The sequence below is a fragment of the Eubalaena glacialis genome, chromosome 20, assembly GCF_028564815.1.
Source record: "Eubalaena glacialis isolate mEubGla1 chromosome 20, mEubGla1.1.hap2.+ XY, whole genome shotgun sequence".
NCBI classification, from domain to species: domain Eukaryota; kingdom Metazoa; phylum Chordata; class Mammalia; order Artiodactyla; family Balaenidae; genus Eubalaena; species Eubalaena glacialis.
In genome coordinates, this window is record NC_083735.1 from 19,814,161 (window position 1) to 19,832,306 (window position 18,146).

At 33.8% G+C, this 18,146-nt stretch overlaps 1 protein-coding gene across 3 annotated transcripts in view; it reads right to left on the reverse strand.

The window, feature by feature from the left end:
- The window catches only part of TUSC3 (tumor suppressor candidate 3), a 184,893-nt gene that overhangs the window by 15,029 nt on the left and 151,718 nt on the right, over positions 1-18,146 (reverse strand). The window contains exons 7-8 of one of the 3 annotated variants that reach the window (XM_061177632.1): positions 13,953-14,016; positions 2,963-3,037 (exon numbers count right to left, since the gene is read on the reverse strand). The exons of the other annotated variants lie outside the window; for them this stretch is intronic. Of the exons in view, the coding sequence (XP_061033615.1) occupies positions 2,963-3,037; positions 13,953-14,016 (139 nt within the window). The remainder of the gene's footprint in view (positions 1-2,962; positions 3,038-13,952; positions 14,017-18,146) is intronic. 3 annotated transcript variants of the gene reach the window in all.

Below are 18,146 nucleotides of genomic sequence, written 5' to 3' on the forward strand. Positions count from 1 at the left end.
TTGTTTGTTTTACAAAGGAACACACGGTGTATGTTACAGCAGAATGTGCTTAGGCTGTGGTCTAGGTTTTCAGTATCACTTTGTCCAAGGCAAATTGACAACAGGGAAATTTCTTTTCCTTTCTGTTATGGTTAGGAAGATTTTACTCTAAAGTAGATGACTAATCAAATATATATAATATATATAATAAAAATGTATGCAAATACATATATTGGATTTTAATTAAATAAGATACATTGCTATTAGTAAAATAAACAAAACATAAATGCTTAAAAATCTGAGCCAATTAAATGCAGGTATGTTTAGAATAAAAGAAAACATAGGTATATTTAGAGAAATAGAAATTTATTTAAATCTGTTCTGTAAATAAGTAGAAATTAGTTCTCTTAATAAGAAATAGCTAACCGTTTCTTAAGAATAAAACATTTGCGCGATACTTGTATCCTTTGGTTAGTTTCAGGGAATTCTTTAAAAACACTGAAATATCTAATATAATTAATTATAAAAGAAAGGGGAAGACAAAAGAGATTAAACACACTAAGAAGGAAACAAGGAAGATTAAACGGTTCTATATGCTGCTATAGTGATGAAATACGATTTTTAAATTAATCTAGCATATAAATTAGACCAGGTTTAATTACAATCCTGGAAATCAGGGAGTAGATGAGGTATGGCATTGTTAAAACATGGTCTAGAAATCTGTCAGTTTTCTTTCAACTCTGTAGGAATACCATTCTCTCAGTTTTGAGAACAAATTGCGAAAAGTCCTAAGTGCTTAATAGCGTTGAGCTGCAGCCTCTGTGGCATTTCATTTCAGATGACACTCATGAAGGTGAACTTCAAATGAATATTGGCAGAAAGCAAAGCAAAAACAGTTGCTGAATACCACAAAAATGAAAAACACCTTTTTTTCCTTAAATTGTGGAATGTCCAAGTATGACAGACACTAAGCCACTAGACATAGCAACTGTGCTTACAATAATCTTAGTAAACCCAGAATTAATGACATGATGCTTTACTTTATACCTTCCTACATTTGGCATTACCAAATACTTCTTCCTTTCCTCTGTCTTCTTCTCCAGAAGCTGAGTAAAACACTTTTTCACTCCCTTTGCCGCTTTTGGTAGCCTCATCTGATTGTGTTCGATGGGAAATAAGCCTCAAAATGTGATCAAGTAAGACAGAGTATATTACTTGATTCTATGCAGTGGAACAAAATAATGCTGCTCAAGTACTCGCACGTGGGGGAGAGGACCCGCGACAGGAGTCAGTAATGACCCAAAAAACCACTGCAGCCCGTACGAGATAACATACTTGTGAGAAGAAAATGCTATGACGACACAGCCGCATTCTGACCTGGGCAATCATAATCACAGTACTTGTATTATATCAAAAATAAAAGTCACACTGGAATCAAAAGGGATAATTTAAAAATATTTTTCCCATTCCCCACCCCTTCTGTCTGTCTCTCCCCCTGGCACTCTCACACTCACACACACACACTCACGCACACACACACACTCACACTCACACACACACGAATAAATAAACTGGCAGTGGGTGGGGGCTGGAGTGATTATTTATATATATATAATTATAGACCTGCGATTAAAAAATTACTACATATTTCTTACTATTTTAATATGAAGGATACATGATAAATATATAAACACATAAGAATTTGTCCTTATAAATATTACTTGTCAGTCCCAAGAACGTCACATTCATTATTCAAAACATAGATCATAAAATGATGTTCTGAACAATGATTAACTAAAGAAAGTAATGTGTTCGGCGCTTGTGTAGTTTCTTTCTAACAGTGTATAGATGGCATCATGGGAAAACAGAGGGTAGGCTAAAGTGTCTGTTACGTCCAAAACATTTCAACACTTAAGATACCTAAGAATTATATTTAGAAATCACTATGACTGACTTACATACATGTCACCATAACTAAAATTCCCGTAAAAAAAAAAGTCTGGATTTTTATTTTAAACTTCTTAATAAATTATGAGTCTTTTCCAGATGCCTGTGTTCCTCACACATACATTCTGGGTTTTAAAAAGGGTTCAGAAATGCAAAGCATATTGAGAAAAATCTTAATTATAGGTTTCTGGAAGCATAATCATAAACTCACATAGGGACTTTATATTAATTATAGAAAGATCTGTGGCACGAAATACTGAATTTAAGGCTGTCTGTCCTTTCCTAACCTATGCTCCTCAGGGCAGAAGATTTTTCCCATGTGTTTTCCCTTTTCCTGCCAAAAATATGTTACTTTATAAACATGTATTCTTTTTCTACAACCCCCTGAGAGGAACAGTTCTGTCAAAGGATAAAACGTAGTCACCTTGTTAAGACATAGTGCTGGAACTTGGCAGAGTTGTAAATCTTGGAGTATCATTGGAAAAGGCAAAGACACTGGAAAACATGGTATCACGAAATGCCCCCTTTCTAAATGTTGCTAAAAGGAGGTTTTGGAGGTAATCGGAAGTATAATATTTCAGGGTACAAGACCTAAGCAAAAACTTCTCTGTCTGAGTCAGTCCTTGAATGCATACCTGATTCCTGTGGCACAGGGAACATATCATTAGCCAGTAAAACCTCTGAAGACTCTGCCCGCAGAATTTTCCACCTCTTCCTGTAGGGTGGACATGACTACAGAGACTACAGCTTCAGCAGAGATGAATCAGAGCACCCCAACCAAGGGTGAATAAGAGCTCTTCTTTATATCCAGTTCCACAGAAAATCACCCAGTCCCATTTTGGAAGAAATGTATTTTTAAGTATTTGCACACACACATCCAAGAATGAGAAAAAAGTAAGAAACACCACAACTGTCTTCAAACCAGAACATTTCTTTAGAAGTTCATTTACAGAGGACTTTTTATCTATTTCCCATTTGATTTAAATGAAGCTTAAGACTAAAACAAACTTAGAAAAATACCAACACAGAGACTTACTCCGTCTTTTTCCAACATCGCCTTTGGATGTTGCCGCTTCATTTAGAAGAACCATCCCCATGGTGATAGCAGCATCTATAGTAGTTGTCAAGGAAACAGTAGAAATAGATGCAAATAAAATCTATTAATTTTTCTGGATCTGAACACAATGTGTTCTGTCCCAGAATGATTAAATTACAAACGCACACAGAGGTGAATGCAATTTATTCTCTTTATATTAACATAAGATTACCACTCTTTGTGTATTTAAATATGCCTTAATTTTTAGACTATATAATCTGAAACTTCGAGATTTTAAAGGTCTAATTCTAAATGCCCTTAAATTCCAGAACTTTCATAGTGCATAGGAATTATAAACTCTCAAAACCAATAATGGTATTTCACATTATACATAAAGATATACACCAGTTACAATTAGAATGACAATTTATTGGCAATCATAGAAAATTAGAATATATTCAGCATGGGTCCAACCAACCAACCTCGGCTGGACGCCTCATGCATACAAGAGAAAAAGCCACTACCAGCCCCATGCAATACCATCCCCCTGCCCGACACACATGTATACCACTAAACTTTGAGGGAATCCACAATAACACAGAGGTTTGAAAACCTCTGAAATTTAGATAATTACTAAGTTCTTTGTGTTTCAATCATGTCGTCATGGCCTGAAAGGACAAGGTAAGAGAATGAATGTTTTGCAGTAGCAGTATGTTAGTTTGTGGACTTTAAGGATTCATTATTCTTAAGGTGTTTTGGACAATTTACTGATATAAACTCTCTCGAGTCCAGAGTCATAGGAGGTTGCCAATAATGATCGAAAAATTAAAAGCTTGTATCACTCAAACTGCTGATACACAGGGAATTTCGACTGCTTAACTTAGTTCTCTGGAGCAGACTGATAGGACTGATGTAGATCCTTAATAAGGAATTAAATTAGGGTTCTCCTTTCATCTTTCTTTGGCAACACCCTTTTATATTCATGTAAAATTCTAATCTATACATTTATGTACGTATTTGATCTACTGAAAATTCACAGAGTTCTGGATTATTTTAACTATCACAAAAACATTTTTTATAAATATTCAAAATATAAATGACACTTAAAAATGATTTTATATAGATAATATAAATGAAACAAATATTTCTTTTATGACACCATCTGCTCAGTAGCTTCCAAAATTCCTTTATAAAACAGGGAAAATCACACTATTTTTATTTCTGGGGAAAACAAGTTTTAAAAATTAAATGCTTTAAAATTTTAATGAGAGTAAAGCCATATATTCAATATTCTCAGGATAAAACTGAATACATGAACACACATGTGTACATAATATATATGTGTGTGTGTTATTAGCACACATAGACATAAATATGCACTTAGGGAGAAGTTATTAAGTAAATTATATTTTATTGGATATTAACTATGGTCACTCAAGTGTAATATATCCCTGTTAATATATCTTCATACGTGTTATTTTCACTACTGTCCCTCTGTAAATTGCTGCATTATTATGTTGTAAACTCTGTGACCTACATGCCGCTCATTTGACTGCTTTTGAACTTCACACAAATTCAAACAATGTTGTTACAAAATTGTAAGATTTTCTAAGAGGGTACCACATGTTATTGCTTCATCTTACTGATGGGCATTTGTTTCCAAATGTTTGCTATTTCAAATACTCCTACAAAGACTGTCTTTTTATATGTACACATGCAATATTTTTTTCTAGGGTCTACACCTAGAGTCTTTGAGAGGCTGATATGTGTATTTTCAAATTTACTAGGTATGATCATATTCTGTAAAACAAGTAGTGTTAAGAGTTTCCATTTTTCTTACGTTGCTGAAGAAACGTTACGTTGGTATTGCTGAAATACTGATTTTATCAAATTGTTGAGTGGGGATCTGTATCAATAGTGAGTCTGAGTATCTTTCGATATGTTAATTCTTTTTTGTTTAATCTTTTGTATAGTGCTTATTTATTTGTCCATTTTTCCATAAGCATACTTGCCTTTTCTTACTAACTTAGAAAATGCTTCACTTTTTTCTGGATATCAGTTGATTAAAGTGTTGCATATAGATTCTTCTACTTGTCTTCTGAATTGTTTAGTTATGCAGAAGGTTTTCATTTTAGTATGGTCAAATTATTATTCTTCTATGAGCTTTGGTTATTGTTTCTTGCTTATGAAATTAATTCCTACCCCTCAGTCTTAGAAATATTCTCTAGCTTTTCTTAATTGAAATATACAATATTATGTTAGTTTCAGGTATACAACATAGTGTCTGGACATTTAAATACACTAGGAAATGATCGCCACCATAAGTCTAGTAACCATCTCTCCCATACAAAGTTACTACAATATTATCAACCATACTCCTTATGTTGTGTATTACATCCCCATGACTATTTTAAAACTGTAAGCTTGTACCTCCTAATCTCCTTCACCTGTTTTGCCCAACCCATCACCCACCTGCCCTCTGGCAACCACCCTGTTCTCTGTATCTATGAGTCTGTTTTTGATTTGTTGTTTTGTTTTGTTCATTTGTTTTTTAGATTCCGCATACAAATGAGATCATAAGGTATTTGTCTTTCTCTGACTTATTTCACTTAGCATGATACTCTTCAGATCCATCCATGTTGTTGCAAATGGCAAGATTTCTTTTTACTTAATGGTTGAATAATATGCCATTGTGTATATATACGTATATATATGTGCATATATATGTGTGTGTGTATATATATATATATATACACACACATACACACACACACACCATATCTTCTTTATCCATTCATCCATTGATGGTCACTTTGGTTGCTTCCATATCTTGCTTATTGTAAATAATGCTGCAATGAACACAGAGGTGCATATATATTTCAGAATTAGTGTTTTTGTTTTCTTCAGGTAAATAAAATATCCAGAAGTAAAACTGCTGAATCATATGCTGGTTCTATTTTTAATTTTTTTGAAGCACTTCCATACTGTTTTCCATAGTGGCTGTGCCAAATTAGATTCCCACCAACAGTGCACAAGGGTTCTGTTTTCTCCACATCCTCGCCAACACTTGTTATTTATTAAGTTCCTGATGATAGCCATTCTGATGGGTGTGAGGTGGTATCTTATTGTGGATTTTATTTGCAGTTTCTTGATGATTAGAAATGTAGAGCATCTTTTCATGTGTCTGTTGGCCATCATCTGTCTTCCTTAGAAAACAGGAAGTCCTCTTCAAGTCCTCTGCCCATTTTTTAATTAGGTTGTTTGCTTTTTGATACTGAGTTGTATGAGTTCTTTGTTTATTATGATATTAACCCCTTATTGGATATATGATTTGCAAATATCTTCTCCCATTCAGTAGGCTACCTTTTCATTTTGTTGATGGTTTTTTTCAATGTGCAAAAGATTTTTAGTTTGATGTAGTCCCACTTGTTTGCTTTTATTTCCCTTGCCTGAGGAGACAGATCCAAAAAATTATCACTAAGACCTATGTCAAAGAGCATACTGCCTATGTTTTCTTCTAGGAGTTTTATAGTTTCAGGTCTTTAATCCATTTTGAATCTATTTTTGTATATCATGTGAGAAAGTGGTCCAGTTTCATTTTTTTGCATGTAGCTGTCCAGTTTTCCCAACACCATTTATTAAAGGGGTAGTCTTTTCCCCATTGTATATTCTTGCCTCCTTTGTTGTAGATTAATTGACCATAAGTGCACAGGTTTATTTCTGGGCTCCCTAGTCTGTTCCATTGATCTATGTGTCCGTTTCTGTGCTCATACCATACTGTTTTTATAATATTACCATAGCATTTTAATATGGTTTGAAATCAGGGAGCATGATACCTCCAGCTTTGTTGTTCTTTCTCAGGGTCGCTTTGGCTAATCAGGGTCTTTTGCAGTTCCATGCAAATTTTAGGATTATTTGTTCTAGTTCTGTGAAAAAATGCCATTAGTATTTTGAAAGGAATTGCATTGAATCTGTAGATTGCCTTAGGTAGTATGGACTTTCTAATATATCGTTAAAGTCAGTCAGGTAATGCCATTCTTCTCCTCAGAGCACTCTTATAGCTTTCCATCTCACTCTGAGTAAAATCTAAAGACCTCAAAATGACCCCAAGGCTGTACCTGATTTATATCCTGACCCACTTCCTATACTTCTCTGCCCTTGATTGCTCTGACTCATGTCCTTGGTATTCTTCCAACAAGAGGAACCCCTCTGCCTCAGGATCTTTGCAATTGCTATCCCACTGCTTGAATACCCTTTCCCCCCAATGTCCATGTAACTCACTCCCTCACTTCCTTCAGGTTTTTGCTCCAATGACATCAGAGAAGCCTCCCTTGAACTCTGTACTTCTTTATCCTGCTTTGTTTTTCTCTATTAACATTGTTTTTTAAAGAAATTTTAGATTCTGTATCTTTTTTATTTACTTATTGTCTCTGTCCTGTCACTACAAATGTTAGCCCCCAAAGGGTAGGAACTTTGTTCACTATGTTACCCAGTACCAACTACTCTTTGAACTACTCTTTGATGTAGATACTGTACTATCATTATTATCCTCGGTTTACAAATAAGGAAACTGAAGCCACCAGAGAGGTCCAAATAACTTGTGCAAAGCCACAAAGCTAGTGACTAAAAGTTGCAAACCAAAAGAACATAGAAGGAATGAAGTAGGATGATGAGAGGGTTAGATGAAAACGATGAGGGAGAAGCAAAGGAACAAAATAGCTAAATCTATTTTAACATAATGTGTTAGCATAAAATTTTATGTCAAGTGAAAATGTACATAAACAATATAATCTCATCTCTTTAAAAACAAATAATAAGAGAAATGCAGGGAAAGAAAGATAATAAAAAGTTGAAAGCAACTGTCTTGGGGTAATGAGGTTGTTGTGGGTTTTTGTTTTCTATTATTCATATTCTACATAGCAGTAGTTTGCAAACTTTTTCTCTAAAGGGCCAGAAAGTAAATATTTTGGGCTATGCAAGCTGTATGGTGTATTGTTGCTACTCAACTCTGCCATTGTAGTGCAAAGTAATCATAGACAATACACAAATGAAAAGGTGTGGCTGTGTTCCAATAAAACTTTATTTATAAAAATAGTAGACAGGCTGGATTCTGCCCGTGCTGGTCCTAGTTTGCCAACCCTTGCTATAGAGGATCTAAGACCATGCCAAAGATACTATAAACTATTATGTCTGAGAGGAAGTTAGCTTTGCTCTTATGTGAAAATAAAGAAATGAAAAACTTAGTAAACCCTTGTGTTATGATCTTGAAGTAGGAATTTTAAAGCAAAGGGATTACTAGATACAGGTGTTTTGTACAACTCCAAGATAAAATATTTTATTAGAAAGTAGCAGGGTCAGGAACCAAGTGTGAGTTTGTACTCAGAATGTTTCCTGCAAAAGTGAATTTTCTAGGCTTTAGCAAGGAATGAGCTGTGAACCCACTTTAAACTTGATGGCTGTAATTAAGATACATGAATTAAACTAAAATGGCTTTAAACTTGCCAACCCTCCTCTTTTATTTAAAGATACTTTTAAACTTAAGGACTTCGAGTATTGAGAATTATTTAGCTTAAGTTCTACTGTATCACTGAAAACAGTTTTGGCTAAAAGAGAGCCTACATAATACTTATCATTTCGGGAAAAAAATCACATTGGTAACATAAACATTCTTAGATAAAGGACTGATTTATAGACAGAGGAAGAAGCTTGAAGATTATTTGTCAGAGTTAATGTGTAGGTCTTCTTTCATTGGGTGGAAGGCTGAATGACTAATGAAAGGTCCTACAAATCTCTAAGAGATTCTATGTCTGACTCTGGAATAACAGATGCTTTTCTGTCATTAAACTGATGGGTGTAACCATTTGACTATGCCTTATTAAAGAGTCTCAACATTAAAAGAGAATAAAAGAGACGTAAATATACACTAGATAAATTATAATGTTCCTGAGACTTTTTCTATTGTTCTGAGATTGTTAATGCCTATGCCTACACACACACACACAAACACACACACACACACACACGCCCTTGTTCTACTTCATGTATTACTTTGCACATTTGCATTGATTAATATCACAGCAATATACACTCAACTACTGTGTACTCCAGTTTCTCTCTTTATCCTGTCAATCACCTTCTTACCACGAAAAAAGTCAAGATATTGATATGATCCTACATAAAACAGAAGCTGCTGTTTGTGTAAATTATATACAAAACCCAGAGGCAATGAGCATCCTACTGAACTGGTAACACATACATTTGCATTACATTATAATCCATTCTCAATTGCACATGATGTTGGGTTTACTGTTGCTCCTAGGAAGAGAATCAGGACTGTCAATTTAAAGATAAATGCAAACAAATGTTGAAAAAAAGTCAGCACATTATAGAAGACTTGGTCTTCTATCTAAATATAAAATATCAACTTGCATCCATCATTAATTTTCTTCTATAGTATGTTTCTCCTTGGATATAACACATTAAAATAAAAGAAATATTTGCTCTCTATCATAGATTGAAAACAAATCAGAGTAAAATCATACTCTTTCATAATAAGTGGAAAACAAATATTTTTCTCATAGGGAAAGCAAATATGAACCGTGTAAGAATACATATGTTTTTAAATATTTTAAAACTGTTATTATTGCTAGTGAAACTTTTGCCTTTTATTTCAGAACTTTTACTTCCAATTGACACTAATCTTATGTCACCTTCTTGAGATTCCAGAACTTAGAGGATATGCAGAATTAAGGGACAGGTCAGAATTTGTATACTTGACAATAAAGCCAATCCTGGAACTCATGTGTCTTGTTTCAACTAGCACATATAACGTATCTTGGTGATTGAAATTTCTTAGCAAGGTATGGGAAGATATTCATTATCCAGCCAACTAACCTTTCATCAATCTGCCCTTCACAGTTTGAGAATACTCTCTCATTTTATGTTTTTGTACCTGTTGCACCTTCCACTGGAATATTCTCGCTCACTCATTCTCCACCTGGGGAGAAACCCTTTTTCTGCAGTATCAAAACCCAGCTGAAAAGTCCGTTCAACTTCTCCAGGCATCAAGTTGCTCCTTCCAAGCACTGATTATAGGATCTGTCATACCAGATTAAAATTATTTCTCTATCAGTCTACCTTCTTGCAAACAGCAAATATCTTATATTTTCATTACATAACTAAATGAAAAATTTAAAAAATATTTTACTCAGAAAAATATAAAGGATTATATGAGTTAGTCTTAGTTCGTATATTCCTTATTAAAATGTCATAACATTTTTTATTCCTTTTTAAAATAGTTTTCTCTCAAAGACTACTTAGGACTGTTCTCCCCCCCCCCCTCCCCAGTAAGGTACTGAAATAAAACACTACTAAAAGGGAGAAAAATCTTACTTTTACTAAATGTGAATCAATAACCTATGACGTCAAATGATTCCATCTGTTCTTTCTTAGGTTTTTTTCAATAAAATTTTGTATATAGCAATTAAATCTAATGATCTCGCTTACTAAATTAGGAAGAGAAAACCAGAAAGGCAGAAATGTTCTCTAAACAAAAAGCAACCACCTGGAATTTACCTTTTTTGTTGTTGTTTAAAGAGAAAAAATATACATGCAAATTACAAAAAAATTACATGATAAGTTTAAAAAAAAATATCGGTAGACTCTGCCAAGGAAAAGTAAAATCAGAAATTATTATATATATAAAAAAAGAAATTATTATATACTGGCTTCTACTAAACTTTTACTGATAATTTTAATGAGTCCACCATTTTAAAAGACATTTTCTCTTTTCATAGATATCTGTAAATAAAAATAACAGGAGCGATAAAGCAACAAATAGTTACTAGTAGCAGAAAGAAAATAGGGGCTTTTAATTCTATGTACTACTGTTAAAGCAATTATACTCCAATAAGGACGTTAAAAAAAAAAAAATCTACATGGAAGACTTCATACTGTTTGTGGAATTTCTTTGCATCCTAAATCTCAGCTTGATGTCAATGAACCAGGAAATGAAACCTTGGGGAATTCCTGCCATACAATGGAATGATGGTCTCAACAAACCTTTTCATTCCTTTTGCTAGGTACTCCTGATGTATTTAATAGGCTAACTGTTTGGAATAAAGTATACTGCTGAAATGCCACATCATGGATTGAAATTAGATAGAAAAGAAAAAAAAAGTCCATACAAATAAGTACCAAAAAGTTACCTCCAATACATATTCCCCCTTTTCTGCAGGTTCACTTCTGTGGTTTCAGTTACCCACAGTCCAAAAACATCATATTGAAAATTCCAAAGTAATTCATAAGTTTTAAATTGAGATTTAAATGTCATTCTGAGTAGCATGATGCAATCTCACACCTTCCTGCCCTGTCCCACCCGGATGTCAATCATCCCTTTGTCCAGAGTATCCACGCTGTATTCACTAACCATTCATTAGTCACTTGGTAGCCATCTTGTTACCAGATAAACTGTCGTGGGATCACAGTGCTTGTGTTCAAGTGACCCTTTTTACTTAATGGCCTCAAAGCACAAGAGTAGTGATGCTGGCAGTTTGGATATTTTCTTACTGTGCCTGATCTATAAATTAACCTTTATCATAGGTATGTATGTATAGGAAAAAATATATGTAGGGTTTGGTACTATCCACAGTTTCAGGCATCCACTGGGGGTGGTCTTGGAACGTATTTTCTGTGGACTTTGGGGGGGGGATTACTGTACTGTGTTTTAACACAAATGTGTTTTACTTCATAAATTAACTTATATAATTAAAAGATAAATTAAGAGCAAATATGGCATTACCCTTAATTTTTTTAATAAGGATGAGATGTTCTTAGAAATGTATTTGCAAATATTTTATTTTCTCACCTAAATTCCCTCTAAATGTGCAGAAAGTATTAATCTCTTATATGAAAGTTGGAAAAGAGAAACCAAGTAGTTAACTTATCAAGATCACAAAATTTGAGAATGGAATTGGAAATACCTACATTTAAGTAAACAATCTGAGACAGACTAGAGCAAGAAATACTCATCATAGTACCTTCTTAATTGTGAAGCCACAAAGCACATAGGTAATTAAGTAAATGCAAGGAATGGGTTACAGATATGCACAGTTCCGTGAAATGCACTCAAGTATGAGTAGCCAAGGCTGAAAGGAATAAAAATGTTGAGAACTGATACAGAGGAAGATGGTCGATGTTGTTTGATGAGTTTCAAAAAGATAGTGTTTAGTTCCCCTCTAATAGAAAATGGAGTCTTATAATCTCATTTAAAGCTTCATTTCCAAGGTCACATCTTCCAAAGGTGTCATTTTACTATCTTGTTAATTACACATGATCAATGCGCTCAGTGAATTACACTCCAGAAAAATTAATCCATTATGTTCCCAGTGTAACCTTTAGAATTCTGATAAATACCATAAGACTATGTTTTTGTTTTGTTTGTTTTGTTTCCGGTCATCTACGCCTTTGCCAAATGTTAAGAGAATCAACCAGTAAATGTTTATGCATGGTATCTGTGACCAGCAAAGTTTTGAGTGAGAAAGATGGGAAAATACAACGGGAAAAACTGAAGCCTTTAGTGAATACTAGATGTTTTCTTTGTGCTAGCTATCTCGTATTCCACAGAGAAGTGCCATGTGGTTAGTTTACTAACCCTGGTTTTACAAATGAGGAAGTTTGTGAGCTTCTTGAGAATTGGGAGTGCTTTTAAGAACCTCCCACTCCTTTCCTCCACTATAGTTAATACAAGTCTCAGTATATCCTGGCACCTGATGCACTGTCCAGAACATATTATGCAAGTAAAAGAGAACTAAAGGTGGCATATACGTATTTGCTAGGTGGATTAAAGAGTGCACTGTTATAGCACAACAAAGTAATAAAATACAAAGCTTTAATGCTATTAAAAGATAGTCTTTTCCATCCAGAATAAAACTAAAAACTTCAAGATGTCATGACTGACACTTATTCATGAAATCCTGTAAATAATAATATAATATATAAAACCTGTACAACCAGTAGACTATTAAAAAACAAACAAACAAACAAAAAAAACTGAATTCTAATTCTAGTTCTTCCTCCAACCTAAGGCAAGTCCATTAAATCTTGTGGGTTTTAGTTTTCCTAGCTATAAAATAAAGTTTTGGCCTAGGTGAGTTCTAAGAATCCTTAAAGGTTTAAATAGTTATGGTTACATCAAATACTGGAAAATTTGGTCTAGACTGCTTCATTTGAATATGAATCTCAGTAACCAGGAGACTAATCAAATTTTATAAATGACACTATAAGGCACACTCTAAATCCCGATAATGACTCAATACTTTCAACACTAAATTTAACATACAAATATTTCCACGGGACTCACACAAATGTCAATGTTCCCCCAAAGTACAGTTTTTTGCCCCAAGAGTAACCTTACTTCATTCTAGTAATATTTAGTTTGTTTTTAGATACATGAACCTTACCTCTTTCCTATCCTGCTATCTTCTTTACCCTTCTACCTCTAAACCATAAATTGTACTGTTATCTGATTCATAACATTTAGTCTGCCATGTTCCAAAAAGATGTCAAATTATCCTAAATCTCCCTCTTCTCACTTACTATAATATTTAAGGGAACCACTATTAAGATAATTTTTTTATCCTGCTTTTTATATAATAGGACACTTTTTTCTCCCCATTAAGATCCTAAAGGGGAAAACCATAGAAACGTCACAAAAAACTCTAGCCAGAGATAATCAATGCAGAGCAAAAGCTATTCTTCAAAATTCAGTAGTCAGTTAAAAGAAAAAAAAAGAAAATTACAGTCTATTAATGATTCAGAATTTAAAAAATTACAATGCAAGAAAAAATAATCAGCATAGGAATTAGAAAATTAGTCAAATGGTAAAGTTTAAAATTTAATGTCTTGAAAGTCTTGATATTAGAAAAAAATCAATTTGATAGCATGCAGCTTTGCTTTGTCCTTTTCAGTCCATCTGTGTTTTAAAGGATACTTAGTAGCAGAATAATGTGTGACTCTGCCACGAATTGAGCCTGGCTGCTCCCATGGATGTAGCTCTATAAAACAAGACAAAGAAGCGAAAATTACAATCCGGGCAAAAGCAGATGTTGGGTAGTTTTTTTCTTTGTATTGTATAGTTTTATGCCTTGAAGATAAACAATGGATGAATCTATGAATTAAGCCCTTATTTATAGTTTTTTTTGAATAAAATAATTATTAGTTATTTTTGAATAAAATAATGATTAGTTAACTAGAAATAACAGATGAAAATGTTGGTGGCTGATGTAACTGTAAACTGTAGAAAGCAACCTAACATCAGAAGTAAACTTAATATAATTTGTTAAAAGGTTTTACCACAAACACATACGCACAATGTAATGATTCTTCCAGAGTTACTGTAAAATGTACTTAATATAACATAAGGTACAAATTAGAGCAACTAAGTTTAATGACTCTCCATCCTTCAAAGTAAGTAGAAAATGACCTATCAAAAGTTATATGACTCTTTTCCACATTATCAAAGTTTTAAAAATAAGGAGATAGCTTTATCAATGCATTCATTTTATTAGAGAATTTCAACTGATTTTTTTCAAAATATAATTACTATAATCGTTTAACTCCATTGAGAAATGTACAGTGTCCTATACCTAGTTAGAACTCTATTAGTTGATACCAGTCAGTTATAGAAATTTGACAAAAATCTCCATGCAGGATATTTTGCTGATTCCCACAGTATTTCTGCTTTAATGGAAAGAGTATTTAACTAGGAGTCAGAAAGTTATTCCATCTTGTCCTCAACCCTGGCATGTCACCAAATCTCTCAGATATTCAATATCCCCTCATCTATAAAACTAGGAACTGGATTAGATGATTCCTGTGATCTTGTGGAAGCATATACAGTCTTGTGTATATTGTCATCAACTCTGTCTTGGTATTTCCACGCAAAGGCTGCTCTTGATACTCTGATCTAAACTGTCTTTGTTTCCATCTCTAATTTCTCAGTCATTTGTAGTGCAGCTGCCTCATCCAAAGGTGTGTTCGGATATATTTTTAAATCACAGCTTCAAGCAAACTGACTAAAAAATAGCCATTTCTGGTTTATTCACATTATAGCTTCTGAGGAATCCTATTATGTGTGTTTTCTTTTTATTCTATTAAATATTTACCAATGAATGACAGTAGTGTAGCAAAACAAATACAAATACTATAAGCCATGTGCTTGACATTACTTCATCTGATTAGAAACTAAGATCTTCAGAACTAAGAAATGAAGGTTTTATTATTCTAATAACTGTAACAGCATAGATAATAACAAATACAACCATACCAAGTACTAATAACAGCTACCATTATCAAGCACTCATTTTGTGTTTAACACAAGCTCTACATGCAATATCTCATTTAATTCTAATAACTGTAACAAAGTAGGTATGCTTTGGCATAAGTTCCTTACAAGAAAAAAAAGGTGCTCACACCAATCCCAGAGAGATGTGATTTTGAATTGTGATCACTGAAAAAAATGTAACTTATTTAAAAAGAAGCATTTATGACACCAAGAAAATGGCAAATGAAAACTAAGGTTTGATAGTGCCTGGTGTTACCCAAATGACAGTTTCAGTTCAAGGTCAAATCCACAAAAGCACTTTTGGTCCCTTCTTTCATTTTTAAAGTACAAGATTGCAGAATGAACCAACAGCTTGTCAACAGCTAAAGGAAACGCTGTTGTGATTATAATTTACCATCTACATGAATTCTTTCTGTCCAGTCTTTTCATGCAGTTTGACTCAAATTAGTTATGAAATTTTATTTGCTCATTTTCTTTCCCCCTTCTTGCATACATCATGAAAAATTACCCGTGTGAATCCTTTCAGCTTTTTTCAGTCCCTTATTTACTATCTCCCAGTACAGGAAGAGCAGACACTTGAAATTTAAGAAAATATTTAAGTGATAATCTCTCACTTGTCTAGCATATGACTCTCATTCTTTGCAACAGAAGTACTACAATAGCAAAAAAAAGAAAACAATGATTTATTATCAACATAAAATCAGAATGTAGGATGAAAATCTTGTATTTTCTTTGGCAACACTTCCAAGAAGTCAAAAGAGTTGCCTCATTGCTCTTAAATAAACTTATGTCTTTAAGGTTAAAGTAATTAATTCTCATCCCTCCCACAAAAAAAAAAAACCACTTCTAAATAACAAATGGGTTAAAGAAGAAATCTCAAGAGACATTTTAAAATATTTCGACTAAATGAAAATGTAAAACAACTTATCAGAATTGTGGAATGTAATGAAAACAGTGCTTGGGGGATATTCATAGCACTGAATGCATATATTAGAAAAGAAGAAAGATCTGAAATCAGTAATCTAAGTTTCCGCCCATAGAATGTACACCAAGAGTGAACTCTAAGGTAAACTATACACTTTAGGTGATTATGATGTGTCAGTGTAGGTTTGTCCTTGGTAAAAAAAAAAATAAAATAAAATAAATAAAATACCATTTTGGTGAGTGATATTGATAATGGGAGAGACTATAAATGTGTGAGGTCAGGGGATATATGAGCAATCTCAGTACCTTTCTCTCAACTTTGTTGTAAACCTAAAACTGATATTAAGAAAATAAAGTCTTTTAAAAAGAAAGAAAGAAAAAAAGTTAATCTTGGCTATTTAAGATTTGCCAGTAGAAGAGCCACTGCTTTCCTGATCAAAGCCCATAGACAATGAGGGATCCGTTTTTTATATATGATAGAATCAATCCCTTTTTTTTTTTTTTTTTTTAAACCATGTAACTCTAAATAAAGAAGATGCTATTTTAAGATATATTAATTAGTAGGAGTGCAGTAATGACACCCTAGGCCTGAGTCTCCTTGGTGTGCCCAGGTACCCAGAACTAAAATGAAATCATCTTTATTATTTCCTTCTCAGTTTCTTTCTGAGAATACTGACATCCAGGAAGAGATTCTTTTGAACTATCAAGACATACTATCTTATTTAGTGTTAAATTTAATAGAAGTACTTAAAGGCATTCTGTGATCTTCCCACTGTATGATACTACAATCTTGCTTAAGGTGGAACCAATTACTTGAGTCTTATAGTAAAAACAAAGTGTGAGAGCAGGCAGGTAGGCAGACGGGCAGGCAGGTGGGCTTCTGTTGGCAAATGGGAGTATCTGGGTCACCTGCTGGTGCACAAAACGAGTGGAAATCCCGAGGTACTTAGCACTCTGACATCCTAATAAAAGATTTCTCTATTTCTTGACAGTTACATATTCCTAGCCCTTTCCTTAGGGGTCCTCTTTTTATTCATCAAACTACATAAACTTCTCTGAGGTAGCACTAGTTCTTGCTAGGCTGCTACACCAAATGGCAGATGTGATATAGATCATACAATAGCTAGGCCAAGTCCTCCTGGATTTACCTAAAAGAAGAGATATAAATAGGTATTATCTATATCCAGGTGGCAAAGAATGCCACTGTGTTTGATTTCCCCAGGCTAGGAAGGGTATGATTGGTCTTAATCAAACCCTTCTCTACAAAAAGTTGTCAGCCCTGCTAGTACAGTGAAGAAATGGCTGTCCTTATGAGCTTTACCTGAATTACAGTGCCAATAAGACTGGTAGTTCACATACTGTAAAGGGGGGAGGGGAGGGGGGAGAAAAAGTAACAAAACAGAACACCAAAAACAAAAAGCTCCAATCAATACTAAGGAAGTCCCCAGCAGAATATGCTGAAATAGTTCATTATAATTGGCCCTCCCTAGAAGGTCAGCCAATGAGAACACAGAGTGCAGGGCTGGACGACACTGCAGATACTATAAAACAACCCTAAGCCCCAGACACTAGTAAGACAGCTACTGGGGATAAACTATGTTTGGAGAAGCACCTTTTACTTTTTGAACAAAACTGATAATATGACTGATGAGAGAGCTTCTCATATTCACTGTGCTTTCAAAATGTTGAGAGGTAAAAAATGTGACAACACAGTAAGACTAAGTTTCTTCCAAGTGTACGGCAAAAACTTAAAAGGGCCTATGACTCAGCTTCTAAGTAATTTTAGTAATTAATATTTTCCTGAGAACACATTTCTAGACTTATTATAGATTTTCTTTTATTCACTAATGAAAGAAAACTTGAAATGCACAGTATAATTACTCTCATAGAATTTTTTTGGTAACTAAAGTAGTAAGT